At 38.6% G+C, this 20144-nt stretch overlaps 1 protein-coding gene across 1 annotated transcript in view; it reads right to left on the reverse strand.

Annotated features, from left to right (window-relative positions):
• Positions 1 to 6425: 6425 nt before the first annotated feature.
• plac8l1 (PLAC8 like 1) overlaps positions 6426 to 20144 on the reverse strand; it is a 29618-nt gene continuing 15899 nt past the window's right edge. Inside the window, exons 2-4 of the mRNA XM_028812787.1 lie at positions 16749 to 16901; positions 11084 to 11220; positions 6426 to 6617 (exon numbers count right to left, since the gene is read on the reverse strand). Coding sequence (XP_028668620.1) covers positions 6486 to 6617; positions 11084 to 11220; positions 16749 to 16875 — 396 coding nt within the window. The 5' untranslated portion in view covers positions 16876 to 16901 and the 3' untranslated portion in view covers positions 6426 to 6485. The remainder of the gene's footprint in view (positions 6618 to 11083; positions 11221 to 16748; positions 16902 to 20144) is intronic.

The raw sequence follows: 20144 nt of genomic DNA on the forward strand, positions 1-20144 counted from the left end.
CATTGTTGGTGGGATAGGCTGCAGTCCACTCCTACAGTATAACTAGATTAAAGGATAGGTTTGGTATTTTTCAAGTCAAACTAATTTCTTAACAAATATGCTATATGTGCATTTCCCACAGAAGATTGTGTTCTAAAGTTAAGCACTTTATATAAATTGAAAAAAATATCTTGCCCGCACTGACGCTTTACAGTGGAGGTGGAGGCTATGGAGCACAGAGGAAAAGCTTAAAATTTTACGAAATTCTTGAAGACGGTTGTCGAGTATTCATCCATTCCTTTCCATGTTTCTGACGCATGTTTATTACAACAAAAAGCATCTGGAAATAATCATTTTATCAAATATCCCTAGTACTATTTTTCTTGTGGCAAGGATAATTTTCTATTTGCTTGTGCAAATTCTCACATAAATACAGAAGTAAATCAAAACAAAACCAATCACGTGAAATTAAAAGTTTACATGTTTTGGCCTTTCAAGAGGAAACCACGTCCTAGAGTGTCGAAAGGATTTTGCACAGGACGACTAAGTGTTGAGTTATCACACACAGCTGGTCTTAGTTTAAAATGGCTGAATCTCATAATATTGATGTTTTCTTATTCATAAATGACATGTATAGACGATTTTACAATGTGTGTGCAATCGCAAAATGAGGATCAATACTCAACAACTATCTTGGCTTGAAAAATGGACATTTTTCCTCTGTTCCCCCTTAGCATCCAATGTAAAGCGTTTTTTTAAATTTATGTGTGGCAAGTGCATATTCCATATGTGTGAAGAAATAGATAGATAGATAGATAGATAGATAGATAGATAGATAGATAGATAGATAGATAGATAGATAGATAGATAGATAGATAGATAGATAGATAGATAGATAGATACTTTATTAATCCCAAGGGGAAATTCACAAAAATAACTTCATCTTGAAAAATGCCAAACTTATCCTTTAAGAAAGACTGAAAATGGATGGATGTTGCTGCTTCACAGTGCTTGGACTGCAGTTTTGAAATGTGGCTGGAATGCCTTCTGTGTGGAGTTTTAGCTTTCTTGCAGTTAATATGTAGACGTGATGTGTCTAAATTCACCATGTGCATGTGTGTGTTGTGCATTGAAAGGACATCCTGTCCACTCCAGGTTCCTGCCATATATCTCTCTAATATACTATAGCCTGGATAAAAAAGGGTCGGGCAAAGTTAGTAGGTAAAAGATGCTGTCGTTAACACAGGTACACGTTCACACACGCGTTGGAGGTTCAACCATAGACAGAGTGTTTGGTGTCGTAACTTTTTTCCTACCGTTTTTCTACATATTAACAGTCTGTGAAGGAGAACACAGAGTTATTCTGTGCAGACTTTTGTTAATGGCTCTTGTGAGTTGACTGTATGTTTCCAGAATAGTGCACTGCCGAATGGCCTCCAAAATTACTGCATGCAGCATTTTTAGGCAGAATTTTAATTTTCATGCATGTTAAGTATCAGAATCCTTAATGTCTTCTTCTGCTCTTTAACAGTTGTATTGATAGTTTTTATTTTGTATCCTGTTACCAATTCACAGTGATGAGCAAATGACAAAGCAACCAGCAGCTCCTCAGCTAAGTCAGTCACATTGAGACTTGTAAGTATTAATCATGAAATACTGTAGCATTTCTAAAAGCCTTTTCTGAAAGAATCAGATACAGAAATGAAAGGCTGACAAGTGCAAATTTGCTTCAGTCTACAAAACATTTTGATTCAGACAAGGGATATCTACAAGCTTAAGTGCAAAAGGAAATGAATAGCATTTCGAGTAAAGATTTGCTTCTGATTAAGAAATTAGTTGAAAAAAAAAAAAAAACAGCCACTTTGACCGACTGGGGCCAAGACTGAGAACTTCTGCACTAAGAACCCAAGCCACACTTGTGATTTCAAAAATATCAGTAAGCTTCTGGGCAGGGGCATTACAAAAATCAGGTGCTTATAACACAATAACAAAGAATTTGAAGACAAGGCCATTATACCAAGGCCGGTCAATTCAAAAATGTTAAAATGGTGCTACATGCCTGTATATAGCAGTCTGTTAAATCTTATTTTCGAAAATACTCAGTTTGCCAGTGTTTACCTTCACAAATTTTATCATAAACAATACGCACTTCTGTTTCCCTCCCTCTAGGTGTATACTGAATATAAAAGAAAGAGCACAGTGTCTTAAAAAAAAAAAGTAAAGCAAAGTTCAGGGGAAAAATGAGAGCAGAGTCATAGTGGACAGAATCGGAAAGATACAGTGCAAAAGACAATTGATTCAAAGACATGGACGGGCATGGACTAGATAATATGGAATAGGCTGGGTGAAAATGGAAGAACAAAATGGTAATGTGAACAATAGTGTTCATTATGTAGAAATAATATACATTTATGTGATATCTCTGATTATATGGTTGTTTTCCACCTTCTATCTAGTTAAACAAGAATAATCCCTGGCCTCCTGCAACCCTGAATTGGATTAAGCAGATTTGGATTATAATATAGTATATTAACATCAGGTAATTTTCTAAACCTCTTAATCCAGACCAGGGGCCATGAATCTATCCCAGCTAGCATAGGGCACAAGGCAGGAAAAAACCCTGGACAGGGCGCCAGTCAATTGCAGTGCAAAAACACACACACACACCTGGGCCAATTTAGAGTCTCTAATTCACCTAATCTGTATGTTTTTGGGCAGTGGGTGGAAACCGGAGCACCTGGAGTTCACCCACGCAGACATGGGAGAACGTGCCCTGGTCTCCATATTCCTGGCCCTTTGTAAAGTATTTTTTTAATTGAAATTGTATTTATTCCACATTTGTGTATTGCAGAGGAAGTTATATACTGGGATGATCAAATGTGTTTTAGCAAAACAAAGCTACAAGATATAAAGAATAGTTATACTCATCTTATCCCTCAAGCTAACTCAAATCGCAGAGTCCAGAATATTTAAAACTGTCAAATAACCGAATTGTGCTAAAGTGACATTTAAGGATGTCTCAAAGGAAATGTATTAAAGATTTCACTCTTTTAAGTCATGATCTTCCCATGATGAAAATTATACTGTAACTGCATGCTAAATAAATAATACATTTTTTGAAGCATTCAGTTTACAAGTTTCACAAAAAATCCAATTCAGGACTGCAGGAGCCTATCACAGCAGTGTGGGATGGCAGGCAGGAACCAACCCTGAAGAGGGAGCCAGTCTATCATAAAGAAGACGCCCTCATAAACACACACAAGGCCAGTTTAAGGTCATCAGTTAACCAAACACCCACGTCTTTGAAATGTGAGAGAAACAGCCCCTCAGATGCAAGAATGAGAGAATGTGCAGCTTCCACACATTAGAATTTAAGCTCATGCCACTGGATCTGTGAGGCAACAGTGCCAGCTTCTGTGCCCCCCCTGGTGATATGTGTTTGTTTTCATTATTACAGGTGCCAAACAGATCCCATCATGTTCGTTGATTTTTCAGTCTGCTTTAGGCATTACTTTGGCACAGCATTGCTTGTTGTTGTTGCAGTGAAAGGCTGACAATGTCTTGGGTGTATCCATATGGACACTTCATTTCTAAGAGTACTGATATTTGTTAACCTGAATTTCTGTCAGCATTGCTTTGGTTCATATTTGTTTTGTTTTTCATTATTGACTCCTTCCAGGGAGGTCACTGTTGCATGTACACCTTCTATTCTAGACATCACGTGAAGATCTAATCTTATTCCTGATCACAATCGAGTTGTTTCACAAGGGCATGATATTTCATCTCTTAGATTCTGTTGTCTGCTCTGTGTTCCTTTTGCTGATTGAGTGAAAAATGACAATTCGGCTAAATAGCAAGTATGTGTGTATGCAAGTGTATATATATATATATATATATATAGCAGGTATGCAAAAAAATACCACTCGGAATCTAGACACACCCAGAAATGTTCATGTTTTTTGGTTGAAATTGTGCATTTTTTTATCACAGTACCCTTAAATTGATTTAAATATATAGCCAAGACATTTCTAGTGCTGCTAATGGCTGTTACTGTTTAAATTGAATTTATTATACATACACAACTGCAAAGCCGCTTTTTCAGCAGCCATTCCTTCAATGTCCTAATGGTCAACTCTCTTAGTTTTTCCTTAATTTATCATGTTTAAATGCTTATTAGAGAAACTTGTAATTGCATTAGAAAATATGGATTTTTCTTTAAAATATTGCCTCTTTGTCCAGCATTGCGAGTCGTCATTTCTCCATTGCAGATGACACTGGTAATTTTTTTTGTGCGTATTAAGGAAGAAGCCACTTGTTTAAGGTGTTTGTTTTTCACACTGTACTCTTTGATGTGCTTATCCTCTTGCCCATCTGGACCGTCCCCCAGTTTTTCTGTCCTGCTCAGATCCAGTTTGTCCTCTTCTCTCCAGACAGACACCTTTGTGTGAAATTTTCAGTTTCTTGGCAATCTGTCATATAGAATAACCCTCAACTTGCATAAAAATAATAGACTGACATGTTTCTTGAAAAAGCCGTTTCATTTTGGCCATTTCTGAACACAGAACTCACCTGTAGGAATGCCAGTACCACGCAACCCAAGTGAACAGAATAGCAGGTTTCAAAAGTTTCTGGATTAACCAATTAGACATTTAAAGATGACTATTTAAGGATAAGCTAAGGGAGTTAAGCCTTAGGGACACTGAAGGAACGGCTGCTGAAAATGGGGCAGTCATACAGTATGTGAAAAATGAATTAAAAATCAGTCATTTCAAGCAGTAATAGCCATTAACAACACTAGTAATGTCCTGGCTATATGTTTAAAACAAATTAATGGTATATTGATAAAAAAAGGTATGAATTTGTACCAGAAACATGTAACTTTATGGGTATGTCCAAACATTTGTCTGATTGAGTGTGCATAAATATACTGCAGTGTGTGTGTGTGTGTGTGTATATATATATATATATATATATATATATATATATATATATATATATATATATATATATATATATATATAAATAAACAATTTAAACCATTCTATGATCTGCTTCTCGCAATTGAAAGAGGGCACCATGGCGGATGTTAGCCGACTTGCTGACCAACCATAAGCGTTACCTGGTAGGTGACCACCCACACAATTAGATTGTGATTCAGACTACGAATGCCATGAATATATATATATACTGTTTATATATATATATATATATATATATATATATATATATATATATATATATATATATATATATATATATATATATATATATATATATATATATACACACACACACATATACATATACAAACACATCATTTTTTTAGGAGAATGCACAGCCGCATAGGTATACAGTATGTTTTATATACTATATATTGGACACAAAATAGAGTAAAAACGTGTGAAAGGTCCATTTCTTATCTGTCCTATTTTCAGTTATTTCACAGAGAAGTAAATCAGAAGTGTCTTTGATGGCCAAGTCTAGCATTTCAGTGTGCTGTGGTACCGTGCATATCTTATGTTATATATTAATTACAGTGTCTATCTAAATGCTGGACTAGGTACTAAAGGCCACTGCCGATTTATTGTTGTCTTTTCACACCATAAAATTCTTGAACGTGGGAGCAATAATAAAAGACTTTGTTACTCCCTTTAGTCCTCAGGGTAGCATGGCAGTTGGCCCTGTCCAGATGGTTTGCTTGGTATGGCTGCATCAAGCACTTTTTATGCTTTCTCTTCTTCCACCCTCTAGTAGGTTTTTGTCATGTGTCCTCCTCAGGGGGACTGAAAGAAGTCCAACTATTTACTTTTCAGAGATGAACTATGCTACGACTACAGTCCCGTCCCAGTATTTACCAGCTGCCATTGCCAACACAAATAATTAGGAAATGAAAAGTGCGCCTTTGTCTTGAGTGGTTTTGCTGCGTGGCATTGATACTATATAATGGTGGATATCCAGTCACTGTGCTGTTTCTTCCATCGTTATATTATTACAAGAAGAATGTAAATATGGTATGCCTTTACTGGACAATGTTAAGTATGTAAAAAAATTATACAGCTTTAACGCCTTTGTATTATTGTAAATTTCAAAAGGAAACCAAACTGCTGCTTGTTTAATTGTTTTTCACCATAAATGTTGAAAACCAAGCATGGAAATGCCCACTAATGTGCCCATTCTGTCACTGTGTCCCTGATTTTGTAATAAACACTCTAAACACGTGACAGGTTCCTTTTGGCTCATGTCGTGTAGAATGTGCCGAAGCACCAATCAGCAGTGGCTCTGCCACTCTACCTGGGTAGCCATTTTACAGTGTAACTGTTGACGGCAATTCATTTTATATTCTTATCACTTGAGTATATTCAGTAGTCTTACACCAGTCTCTGCCGGCCCAAGTGCCGCTCTAAACTCCTACTGAAAGTGGATTGAAGTGGACCAAAAACTGGACATACAGAATATATCATTTTATTTAGGATCAAAGAAGATAAATAAGAAGAAAGCGAACAAGATCACGAACATTCAAAAGCAGTTGATACATGGTATATGTATTCTTGATTCCTCAACTTCAGCTCTCTCACCATCTGACACAAAGCCAAGGGCCAGCAGCAGTAGACGGCTGCCCAGTCATCAACTGCATTGCCCTGGAAAATAAAGTTGTGCTGATAAGTATGAGTGGAGTAATTTCTTTCTTCACCAAGTGAAAACTCATTTCTGCAACTGTTAGGGAAAATAAAAGAATAGTCAAGAGTCCCCATTAGTAAAGAGATTCAAGTTGGACACCTTTGTTTATGACAAGCTTGAAGGAATCAGCCAAGGGCACTCTTATCAGTTCACTATAGCCAGCCAACTAAAATAACAAAGCACTGGCCTTAAATAAAGTAAGTTCATTTCCACAGCACAGTTTTAGAAGCATTTCAGTTTGCACCAATCAGAATATAGGTAAATGGTATATTCTTAATAACACCTATGATTCAATATTAATTAAAGGCCTCCAAATAGTTCAACTGATTAAATGTCTTTGACACACACATTTACCTCTAAAGAGAAGCTTCGTACTTCTAAATTCTTATAAATGAAAAGTATTTAATCATAATTATCTCATCATTCCCTTGGTAACTGTTTAGCACATGCTAGGTACAGAATATCTTAGCTGCAAAAGACAGGCACACCCGGAACACTCATAAATTCACACAGTAATAATAAAACAAACTATAAAGATAAACTTTTTGAATTTCTCTAGTACGGCAACATAAAATTGCAATTCAGTTTACTCTTGCATAGTGCCAGTTTATGAAGACACTTGCATAGATTTACACTCTATGGTCACTTTATTAGTTCCACCCTTTTAGTACTGGGAAGGACTCCCATTTGCCCCAGGAATGTGGATTAAACAATGATTTGGGTCCATATGGACTATAACGTCACGTGGTTCCTGTGGGTTTTCCCTCCAAACATCCTTTACCACCTGAACCAAAGGCGCTCTATTACATTACAATTTACGACTGTGCAGGTGATGGCACAAACGTGAAGTCCCCATTACATGCCTGGTATCATCTTCAGAGAATGCATTTGAAAAGGGGCAGACTGAGGCCTTAAAAGGATGCACATTAGGCAACAATGGTTAGGTACATGGTGACATTCAAATGATGTTTTTTAAGAGGCCTAATGTGTGCCATGAAAACGTTCAACTCATTGCACTGCTGCTCAAACCAGCTGGCACCATTGACACAAAACAAGATGAAATCATAAATTCAGAAGGTTTATTCTGGCCCAACCATCTACACGTTGCTGAAGAAGTTGACATTTTCCACATCAGGTGGCATTTTCTAATTGTCAACCATCCAGTTTTGCTCTCCACTGTAGTTTCCTGTTCTCAGCTGAAAGGAGATGAACCTGGCATGGCCTTCTGCTGCAGCAGCCTCCCTGCTTTCAAATATGCCCTTCTGCACATTACAGTTGTGGCTGTAATTTGACAATTCGTGGCCTTTCAGTCAGCATGAACGAGTCTAACTATCGTCCTCTGACTACACTCATTAACAAGGTGTTTTCCCCACCTTCAGGATTACCACTTTTGTTTATCACACCATTCACTGGAAACTCTAGAGACTGAAGTGAGAGAAAATCCCAGCAGCGCAGCTGTTTATGAGGCAATGCAAACAACACGTCTAACACCAGCGATCACACCACAGTTAATAAAGCTGCTCAGATCCAGCCTCTCGCTCATTGTAATGCTGGGACGAGCAGCCGCTAAAAAGCTTAACCATAAGTGAGGCCACATGACTGGCTATTAGGTGAACCTAATAAAGTGGCCCTTTAGTGTATTATTATGCACAGTAAGAGAAAAGGTTAAAAAAATGATAACACACAAAGACAAACATAACTGAACAATAATAAAATAAAAATAACCTTAAAGCCGGCAGCATCCCACTGGTGCAGTGATTAGCACGGGGTACTGCATTTGAACCCCATGGCCAGCTGCTGCCTCTGTGGAGTTTGCTCATTTTCTCCAAGACCCTAACAGTCTTTCTTTGGGTAAGGGGCACTAACAGATGTGGCAGCTCCCAGTCTCAATTGGGCCCTGTAATATTCTGGCGCCCTATCCCGGTTGATTCATGCAACCGAAAACCAGGATTAAGCAAATGGATGAAGTGCTTACCCTCAGAATTTCCTAAAGGATGATTTTTGTAATCATTAATGTATCAAATTCAGTAAACTGATTAATATCAGAGGAGAAGAAAACAACTCCACTTTCTGTTTGCTCCTGTCAGAACGGTTCTGCCATCAGGGATGTAAGGCAAGCCTCTAAATAATACCAGCAGTGCATTCCGTTTGCTTTCTCAGACGTTGACAGCTAGTTTGTCCTACAGCCCTCTATACCTTCTCACCTATGGTGTTCTCCCCTCCTGTCTCTCTCGATTCACACAGCAATCATAAAACACACAAAGATATACTTTTTGAATGTTTCTGCTCCGGCTGGTGGCACATTACAAGATGTCTAGGCAGAGGAGATGTCAGTCTCACATTTGCCAATCTTGTCACCTAAAGATGCCCGATGAGACAACTATGAAGAAATCGCAAGGCATGACAACTTACAGTAAGGCCATATCATATTACACCACTTATTCAGCAATTTTAATTCACAGGCTTTATTTTTATAATCTTTGCGAGACTGAGGCAGTCACATTGCACTCCTGTGATCTCCATCTTGTAGTTTTACATGCCCAGCACAGTGTTGGAGGATATTGCCTTTAACAGTAAGTTAGTTATGTTACTTGTTAGTCACAAAAAAAAAAAGTAACTAAATATGGTATATACTTACTTATTCTAAAATGGAGTACATTACAAACAGTGTGTTGGTTTGCATTACTTTTTCTCCTTTTTGCTTTCTCGTATAGGGAAAGTATTGTAATCGTCCAAAAATTCGATGTTGAGATTTTCATGAATCTTGACGTTTTAGACCTCCCTGACATTCTCGTATACAAAGTATAGGGAAAGTATTGTAATCGTCCAAAAATTCCATTTTGAGATTTTGATGAATCTCGATGTTTTAAACCTTCCTGAGTCCAAAAATATCATTTTTGGAATTATGTCTGTGTGTTTGTGTGTGTGTGTGTATGTAAACACAATGACTTCAGTACGTTTTCAGTTAGGTCAACCAAATTTTGCATACAAATATTAGGTACAAAACGTAGATTTCTATCAACTTTTGGGCTAATTCCGCTAACTGGAAGTGGTGCTTTACCTTTTATTCATGCAATTGCAGAGTCCAATTTATTCAGCTTTACTTTTGTAATAATTGTTCAATATATTATTATTTGATTTGATTTGTTGTTGCTGGTTCTTTAATGTACATAATATATAAATATAATCATTGCCTTGCAGTTTACTCCTCAAATATCCATCTCCATATCTGAATATACGAGAAAGTCTGGGGAGACCATTCCCAATTTTTTATGTAACGACTGCACATTTCACTGGCCAGCATTTGTTATTAAGTCCTAAGCCCAGGTGGTGTGTTCAATCAAAAAATTGAGCCATCATACGCAGAAAGAAGGAAAAATAGCTTCATTATTTTAAATTGCTGTAGGATTAGTCAGATATTTGCAGGATTGCATGCCAGCTCATAATATAAGTGGCTTCAATGCCAGTAAAAATGTCAAAACTGTACTATTTTTTTGTGGAACGGTAAAAGACCCTTCATGGTCTGGAAACCTCTGATTAGTGATGTGCATCCATTGGGAGGTCAGGCTACCCACCCCCCTTTAAACTCCCATGGCCGTACACCATGTTTTATTATTGTCCAGCTGCCACTTTGATATAACACACAGCCAAAAACATGTGCCGAAAATGCAGTATTAACTAAAACATCCAAAATATTAAAAAAGGAATGCAGCGTTTTCAATTGCCATTTTCGGCACCTGCGTACTAAGCACCCTTCAGACCCCCATGAGCCTACCCTGCTTAAGCCCATTTTGTTGTGCAGCTTTTAGTTCTCCTTATTTTAACCCAAAATAACGTGAATATGTTTTTGAAATGTAAAACTGTGCTGAAGCATCATAATGCAGTCACATAATTTATTACCCCCAGCCATTTTAGTCATACCATCTGACATCTTCGGCAATGATATCAGCAACTACAGCAGTCGAGTTTAACATCCCCTCCGACTAGAAGTCATGTAATGTGACATCTGCTTAAAGGCCAGCATCTTTGGAATCCTCTGTAACATAACAACGAGAGAAGATCATTCTAAAGCGCAGCTGCAGCCACACTGAGACAACATTACAGGTGGGAAGCAAAGGAGTTCATCCAGATGCTGTGCTCTTGTAATCTGAGGCATCAGGTTCAAGGCAAGAACCAAAGCCAGACAGGAGGATGGCCCACTGGCAGCCCACGCAGACCTCCCTGCTAACCTACTGTAACATTCCTATTTTTGAAATGAGAGAGAGTATCCAAAGAAGAGAGAACAAGCAAACCTAACAGTCAGTGAGAGACCTGGTCAGGAATCAAAACCAGATCCTTACAGCTTTGTGGAAGCAGCCCGACTCACTGCATCTTTTAAATGGCTCAAGAAAACATGGAAGAGATGTGCTAAAAAATGTGACTTTACCCGAATTTTGTATTTTTCTCTAATTCCAACACGCAGTGCAAATGTGGATCCTGGAAGAAGTGGGAGAAGTGCACTCTCTCCGTAATCGTATGAGAGCTTCATTTCCTGACAGAGGGGGCACAGGGCACCAAGGAGGCCTGAAATACAAAGAATTCATTGAAGAGGTACAGATATGAACCAGACCCTCAGTTTTCATCAGACTGCTTCTGCTGTTCTCAGTATGGGTGGCTTTGCAGGTTTTGATTTGTAAGGTGTTTAAATGCAGAAGTGCTACTGCTTTTAGAATATACTCATGTTTATCTTCCTATTATGTCCAGAACTGCATCCCGTTCATATTAAAACCTCCTTAGCACAGTGGGAAAAGGATCTCCCACTCGACATTTTGGAAAAAGGAGTGGAAGGCAGCCATGCACAGAATTCCCTCGAGCTCCATATGTGAAAAGCATACAATCATTCAACTCAAAATCATCTATCGAGCACATCTCTCTCATTTAAAATTGTCCAGAATGTTTCCAGGGCAAAATCCAACCTGTGAACACTGCAATCAAGTTCCAGCCTCACTGGGTCACATGTTTTGGGCCTGCACCAAATTAACATCATTCTGGACCAAAATCTTTAAATGCCTCTCAGACAGCCTCAGGGTCACAATCCCTCCTAGCCCATTAACAGCCATGTTTGGTGATGGGCGTAAAGTGGAGAAGGACAAACAAGCTGTAATTGCCTTTACTGCACTATTGGCACGCAGACTTATCTTGCTGAACTCTCCTATTCCAAGTCAGTGGGTAACTGATATTATATATTATTTGAAACTGGAAAAAATCAAATACTCACTTAGAGGATCTGAGCAAAACGTTTTTAAAACCTGGCAGGATCTAACTGATAACATTTTAGAATAAGCATTTAAATTGAGGAAGTGAACTCTCTTCCCCTTCTTTATTCTATTTATTTACTTACTTATCTTTTCTACTATTAAAGTTTCACTCTGTTGGCCTCCCTGTCTTTCTCATGGGTGGGGGTTGACTGGACCTGAACCTAGTTTTGTAAAATTTAACTTGCTTGTGTGGAATGTTGCTTGATTTTAATAAATTCTATAAAATGTTAAAAAAAATAGCATTAACCCCTAGGGTGTCTCAGGTGTGAAATTCTGTGTAATTAAGGTTAAACCCGAGTCATAGTCGGGGTGACGATAATGATCCACTTTTAGGGTATTATGGCCGAATAATTCTTAGAGTAGTATTCTTCTGCCATCTAGTGGATGTGATAATATCATGCTGTAAAAAATAGTGAATATTTCTATGCATTTTGCCACACTAAGGTAACTAGAGATTTTTTGGTACACTGTATTAATCCCGAGGAGAAATTGTCTTTCCACATGACCATTGAAAGTCAAAGTGCAGAATCAGCCACTGTACATGAGATGACACAAAAACCGATACTTTAGTACGAATTCATTAGCAACAGTTCAAAAACATAATGATAAAAAGCTTTTTTGCAGTATCAGTAGTACCGAGAAAGTTGGTACTGCTCTCATGTGTGCCTACAAGTAGACAAATTACTCCAGAAGAAACAATGATACATGAGTGTTGTGATGTGAGATTTTGCATAAAACTTGATAAATATTTTGTATGTCTTTATTTGTAATTTAGGCAAAGCAATGTAATTTAGTGTTACTTTGGTGACAGGCATTCTTGTTTGCCCCCCTTTACGACCGAGTCTCTTTGAATTTTACGACAGAGTTGGGGGAAGGGGGTGCTTGACACGGGTGTTTCTCTGCTAGAGTCTTTGAACCCCCCTGCAAGGAAGCCAGGTTGCCTAACTGGCAAACTTTAGCTCAACAAATGGTTTGGGGGGATGGCAGGTATTAAGATGTTCTATTTTCCCCATTGGTCTGAGGTATGCTTGTTTGGAATTGGCTTGTCTCAGAGGCCTTTAAGTACTATGATGCCCTATTGGCTGTAGGGGTTGGACAGAACATCTAGAAATTTACTTGCTTAACCTCACACTGTCTCTCTTACTAACCAACATATGATGAAGAAGTATCTCTCTTACTAACATCTGAAAGAAGCATCTCTTACTAACCTCTGATGATGAAGACAACACAATGAAGAGCACAGCTTAGCAGCCATATTTGAACAGGCTTGTGGCCTGTTCTGAAGAAAGCTGAGCACCAATGATGCCTTAACTAGAGACATTTTAAATAACTACAAGTCTGTGTGCCGCCTGAAACTACACACCACCATTTAATCAGGTTGTATGGTTGCTAATATTCAAATGTACTTTGCATATTGTTATTATTTATGAATATTACCAATAATACATTGTTTTATGTGTAACTTATTTCCTGCTTGTCTTTTTACTACACCTAATTGCCTGAGGTTATAGATATAGAAGGGAAGGTGGGGAGAAGTTATATACTGTAATACCTTATACACAGTGGTAAATCTGTGGGATTAGGCATTCTGACAAAAACTACTTATTAATAATACAATAGGGGAAAGTAGAGCAACATATTACTCTACCAAGACAAAACAATAAGAAAAACAAAAAATATATATCCCTGTAGTAATGATAGAGCACCATATCAACACATTGTGAGGATAAAAGATAACGTTTTGGGGGTTCCACCCCATATATTGACCCCAGCTAACAATGGCAGAGTAGTCATAAAGAACGGAGTCATTAACATAGAGTCACCTGGTGAGGGGAGGGTGGCGTTTTATATTTTCTTGGCAGGAAGAGGTGGGATAGGAGGGGAAGTGAGGTAGGCAGGAAGGTGTGGTATGACCCCGGAAGTAGGAGGAGCTTTAGCTGGTTTTCCCTTCTATAGGTCCAGGAAAGAGGGAGAAAAGGCATTAGAGCTGGTCATCAGCCCCTGTCTCTGTGATTTACCTTCAGCTAAGCCCTTAGACTGCCTCCCGTGCTCGCTCATGTGTGTGACAACATATGGAAAAGAAAAACAACAGAAGTTATGTCTGGAAATGCTTTGTGTTTGCATAGGAGAATCTCAGGAGGCGAGTGCAGTAATCGTACTTGCTATTAATAAAAAGAAAAACACAAACTCATGTTATTGCCAATTTAACTCATTATGGAATTAGTTCAGAAACAAATTTGTGTGTGCTTTGAAAGTGAAATAATGTTTCCAGTCATCCAGATTAAATGAGGTGTAATCATTAAACTTGTATTATCATGCATTTGTAAGAGGAGATGAAAAGATTACAAGATGAATCATTTTTAGCAGCGTTCTACACCGTCCCGACAAAGGAATGGGCACTTCAGTTTCATTCTCCGTCAGTCCAAGCATCCATCCCGTCTGCATGCATTCCAATGTCATGGATCGAGGAGGCCTATAGGATTGGGGGGATGTACGATGACTGGCAGTGCAAACAACAGCTGCAGCTAGTAACATAAAGACATGCAAGACTTAAACGAAATGCCTGTTTGGCTTGTCTACACCAGCGATGATCTGAATTGCTTGATTTGATAATACAAAAATAAAATTTATTAAGTGCTTCAAGGGCACAGGGATGGTCCAATGAGGGACACAACACGTCTCCCTATTAATACGACCTGCACTGCGTTAACAGAAATGCAGACACGCAGTAAGCAATATTGGCAAAACAGCGTACATCACTGCTGAATAGAATCTGCAAAAACACTAAATTTGTGCCATTCGTTTAGCTTTTGAAACCAAACTACCATTCACTTATTTAAAATATAAACTGAAAGCGCACATTCATATGTATATATGAATGGTACATTGTAGAATGTAATACTGGCACATTTTAATAAATATTTTGAGTACTGGTAATGACAGCCCAAGTAATATTTCAAATTTTGGATTTGTACACAGACATAAGCAATAACAAAATGAGATCACTCAAATTAAGAAACCTTGAAAACGTCAAAACGTACGGCTGTTCAACACGAGTTCTGAAATGAAGGATTCATGTAACAATCACAGGTTTGATTTCACACAAGAAGATTTAAAGTTGGGAAAAATGTAAAAAAAAAGGAGGGACAGATTTGGAAAATGAGAGCAGAATGAGTTTCTGACATTTCAAATTTGATTTAATTTAATCTGTTCAAAATTACTCTTCATGAATATTTTCAACCACCTAATGATGCAAATATAATTAATTAACATTTTCTGTTGTTGAAAAAATATCAACAATTTAACTCATTTTTGTTTGTCGAGTTTCATGGTTATCAGAGAAATGCAGGTACTTTATAATGAGTGGAAAGCGACACACACTGACAAGTTTGCCAAAAATGTGTGTGTGCAATGACCAGTTTGTGGATAAGTTCCGTCTCCAGACTGGTTTACCCATTATCCTCTACAGCATTAGAAGGATGAAAAACACACTCAAATGGTTTACTGTAATTTTTCCGACATTGCTCAGCATAGTGGTTTGTTTCAATAGCTATTTTCTTTACAAGACTATCATCGAAAAACTGTAAATAGTTCAGATAATCATGATCAGCAGACATCTTTAAACCGGGGTGAACTGTAACTGGGCAACAAGGAGGTTCAGGATTGTCAGCAGTAGTATGAATCCAACACCAAACACAAACATCTGTTCAGAATCTACGAAACAGATGTGATTTTCACATTTCACGTGATTTTCAGCTGACCAATTCCCATTGTTATCACATTTTGGTTGAAGGTTCCGTCTCACTCATGAACGTTGATGAGTTTTCATAGACGGGAGGTATAGAAATATTCATGATTTTCAGCAGCATGATGTTATTTCATCCACTAGGTGGCAGAAGAATACTGTTCTGAGAGTTAATCGGGCCTAGCATTGTAAATCATCACACTTCACACTGAGTCTGACTCAGGATTAACTGTACTTACATAGCGTTCTGCGCCTGATTGCAAATGACAAGGAGATTAAATGTGAAGTGGAAAAAACGGGGAATTTAAAGCAGAACCCTGGAAAGTGGTAGCACTCAATAACTCGATAACTGGCAGGTATTTTTAGGGGAGTTGTCCATCATGATTGCAGTTAGAGCGGACACAAGGCTTTTTCTGTTGTTTTAAAGTAAATGCACAATTTCACCAGCAGATGAGAGTAATATGTAATTGGAGTGTATTAGGGGAGTAACAAGCAACATGAACGCACCAAGGTGTAACACACATTGCAAATGCAAAATCTGTGGGACACTGGCTGTTTAAAGGCACTACTATAGTTAGCCCAAGGTAGATTGCAGTGACATGCAGAGATCTTTCGGTTGGCAGAAGCTCAAAAGTGGAGTTTTTTACAATAAATTAAAGTACCATGGACACAGATGTGTGTCCACTTGCACAGTATAGCCATTCTTTTTACAGCTTAGATGTGACCTTCGAAGCAATAGAACAGCAGTATACAATACAGAGGCAGTCTGACTGAAAATTGGGGGTATGGGAATGAACCAGCATGTTGAGGATGGAGAAAGGTGATAATAAAATAAATCATTATTATTATTATTAGATGAAGACTTGGCAGGGCTACAGGCTTAATGATTACAGCCTTGATGTAAGGCTGTTGGATTATTTCTTTATAGATTACAAAGAAATACTAAATAAAGAGTTGACAAAAAGGCAATCATGACAAGAAGAAGAAAGGACATTTCAAACTGCACCAGCATAGTGACAGGTGACATAAGCAGTACAACTGGATCTTACAGACTCTCTTGTCGGCACAGATGCTGAACAGGTTGGTTGTCCAGCTTCCGCCTGTCTGAGTGATGGTGGTCACTGTTGTGGTCGTCCTTCCAAACCCTGGCTGAGTAGTCACAACGTGGTCCACCATTTTAGGCTTTCATTTTTCTCCAGAATCTGAAAGAAGACATTATATGATATATAAGATTTTTTTAAACTGTCCTTTTAGTTTGTCTTGTTATTACATTGATAGATGTCATTGCATAAGAGTTAAAATAATAATAATTCATTACATTTATATAGCGCTTTTCTCAGTACTCAAAGCGCTATCCACACAGGGAGGAACCGAACCCTCAATCTTCCACAGTCTCCTTACTGCAAAGCAGCAGCACTACCACTGCACCACCTGTGAGGCACACTATGGCTTCTGTACTGGTTTTTATTCTATTATTATTTTCCTTTGTCCATCTTTAAAATGTAACACAGTCAAAACATTTTACAGCTACAGATTTCAGACACTTTACAATAAATAACAAGCATTGTAAATTTCTCAGTCGATTTTCTGGTTAAGGACGGCTTTGTGGTCCTGGGTTGAAATCCTAAGCCCTGCCACTGTCTTCATGGAGTCTGCCGGCTCTCCCCATGTCTCGGTGAATTTTCCTCTCACATCTCATAGACATGCAGGTTATGCTAATCAATAACTGTAAAGAATATCTCACTTTATGATGTTTGTGAATTTTGATTCTTCCCTTTTTTTCTTTAAAATAATTTTTAAAAAGGTTACAAAACAAAATGAGCCCTGCATGATTGAATGAAGGTGATTCCTACAATTGACTGGCACCTCACAAGGATTAGTTCCCATTTTGTACTCTGTGCTGCCTGGATAGGTTCGCTTAACCTCATAGGCAATTTAGAAAATCGATGAATAAGTTAAATTTCTTATGTTGCACATTCAATGCCTAAATTGAAGCTGATCATATAAAGAAACAAATTAATGTTATATCTTATGACAAAGTTTACATACCAGATAAGGTCCAAATGGCACACATCCTTCATATATAAATTGGTACCAAAAAATGCAATCAAGAAAACAGGAACATTTTCCTGATTTAAAATCAAATAAACCTGATGGGTGGCACAGTGGTCAGTATCACTATCTTACACCCCTGGAGCCCACGTTCAGCTGCAGGCTGGCCACTCTCTGTATAGAATCTACATGTTCTCCCTGTGAGTGTATGCTGTATGTGTTTCTCCTAGTAATCGAGTTTGCACTCACATCTCAAAGGCACTCAGATTAAGCTGAATGGCTACTGTAGGTTCCCCAGTGTTAGTGTGCATGTTGTGCCCTGAAATGAAAAGGCATCCCATCCATCTTCAGCTTCAGTCCACCATAAACCTAACTGTATTAAGCTAGTCTGAAACTGGAAAGGTGGATTAAAATTGATTTAATCGTCAAAAACCCTCATAACTGTTTTGAATAAAGTTTCCTTGTGAGAAGATCTGATCTCAGCATTATGCCCAACCAAATGATGACGCCATGTGTACAGCATGCTTGTAAAGTCTTAGAAACAAATCCCAAGTCATGTACGACGGGGAGTCAAGCTAAAGTTAGAAAATGGGATTTATTAGACTGATAATGTAATTTCACAAAGTCGTCTCCACCCTTCTCAAAGCACTTGTGCCACCTGCCTGGAAGTGCCGGGATTCCAGCAGAATAAAAGGTTTTGTCTTGTCCTCGCAATCACTCGTGCACCGCTGTCTTCACGTCATCATCTGTCTTGACCACCCACTTTTTTTAGTAGTCCAAAAATGTGGAAATCACACGGTGCCAAATCCAGGATGTGACAAAACCTCAAACTTCAGTTTCTCCAGACAAGCCTTGGTGTTCTTAGCAATGTGTGTGTCCCCACCACTTGTATCAAATAGCAGGCTTCACATTGGTCAACAGCAAGTCACGGTAACTTGCACTGGTGACTGTAATACCCCTCGGCATGTAGTGTTCGACAATAATTCGGGTGCACGAGTGGTTGCAAGGACAAGACAAAACCTTTTATTCTGCTGGAATCCCAACACTTCCAGGCAGGTGGCGCAAGTGCATTGAGAAGGAAGGAGACATCATTGAGAAATGACATGATCAGTTTTGTTAAGGTTCATTCCAATTTCTAATAAATCCAATTTTCTAAGCTATGCTTGATTTCTACAGATTGTACAAGGGGGAGTCAAGATAAAGAAACTTTCAGCCATTTAATTTTATGTTTGCTATTGCTCCCTTTCTTATTTGCAATGGTGATGGACCAGTTGACAGACGAGATTAGACAGGAGTCTCCGTGGACTATGATGTTTGCTGATGACATTGTGATCTGTAGCGATAGTAGGGAGCAGGTTGAGGAGACCCTGGAGAGGTGGAGATATGCACTAGAGAGGAGAGGAATGAAGGTCAGTAGGAACAAGACAGAATACATGTGTGTAAATGAGAGGGAGGTCAGAGGAATGGTGAGGATGCAGGGAGTAGAGTCGAGGCGAAGGTGGACGAGTTAAAATACTTGGGATCAACAGTACAGAGTAATGGGGATTGTGGGATAGAGAGGTGAAGAAGAGAATATAGGAAGGGTGGAATGGGTGGAGAAGAGTGTCAGGTATAATTTGTGAAAGACGGGCATCAGCAAGAGTGAAAGGGAAGGTCTACAGGATGGTTATGAGACCAGCTATGTTATATGGGTTAGAGACGGTGGCACTGACCAGAAAGCAGGAGACAGAGCTGGAGGTAGCAGAGTTAAAGATGCTAAGATTTGCATTGAGTGTGATGAGGACATTAGGACAGAGGACAGAATTAGAAATGAGGACATTAGAGGGTCAGCTCAAGTTGAATGGTTGGGAGACAAAGTCAGAGAGGCGAGATTGTGTTGGATTGGACATGTGCAGAGGAGAGATGCTGAGTATATTTGGAGAAGGATGTTAAGGATAGAGCTGCCAGGTAAGAGGAAGGCCTAAGAGAAGATTTATGGATGTGGTGAGAGAGGACATGAAGAAGGTGATGGGTGTAACAGAGAAAATTGCAGAGAACAGGAAGATATGGAGCAAGATGATCCGCTGTGGCAACCCCGAACAGGAGCAACTGAAAGAAGAAGAAGAAGTACGAGGGGGAGTCAAGCTAAAGAAACTTACAGCCATTTAATTTTAAGTTTACTACTGGACTGGACTGCTCATAGTTTACCCAGCCCTGGTATAAATATATTGTAACGAACCTGACAAGTTGCATCAGCCTGTTTGTGAGTCCCTAACAGTATGAGTTGGCAATCCATCTTGTAAAAGAGCAGAAAAACGAGTCTGGGATTTCTGCAGTCTACAGCTCCAAGAACCTCGACTTGACTTAATGGACAGTTATCATTATTTGTATCAGATAACCTTCCCATAACCTTA

This window comes from Erpetoichthys calabaricus, chromosome 11, assembly GCF_900747795.2.
Source record: "Erpetoichthys calabaricus chromosome 11, fErpCal1.3, whole genome shotgun sequence".
Lineage (NCBI taxonomy): Eukaryota > Metazoa > Chordata > Cladistia > Polypteriformes > Polypteridae > Erpetoichthys > Erpetoichthys calabaricus.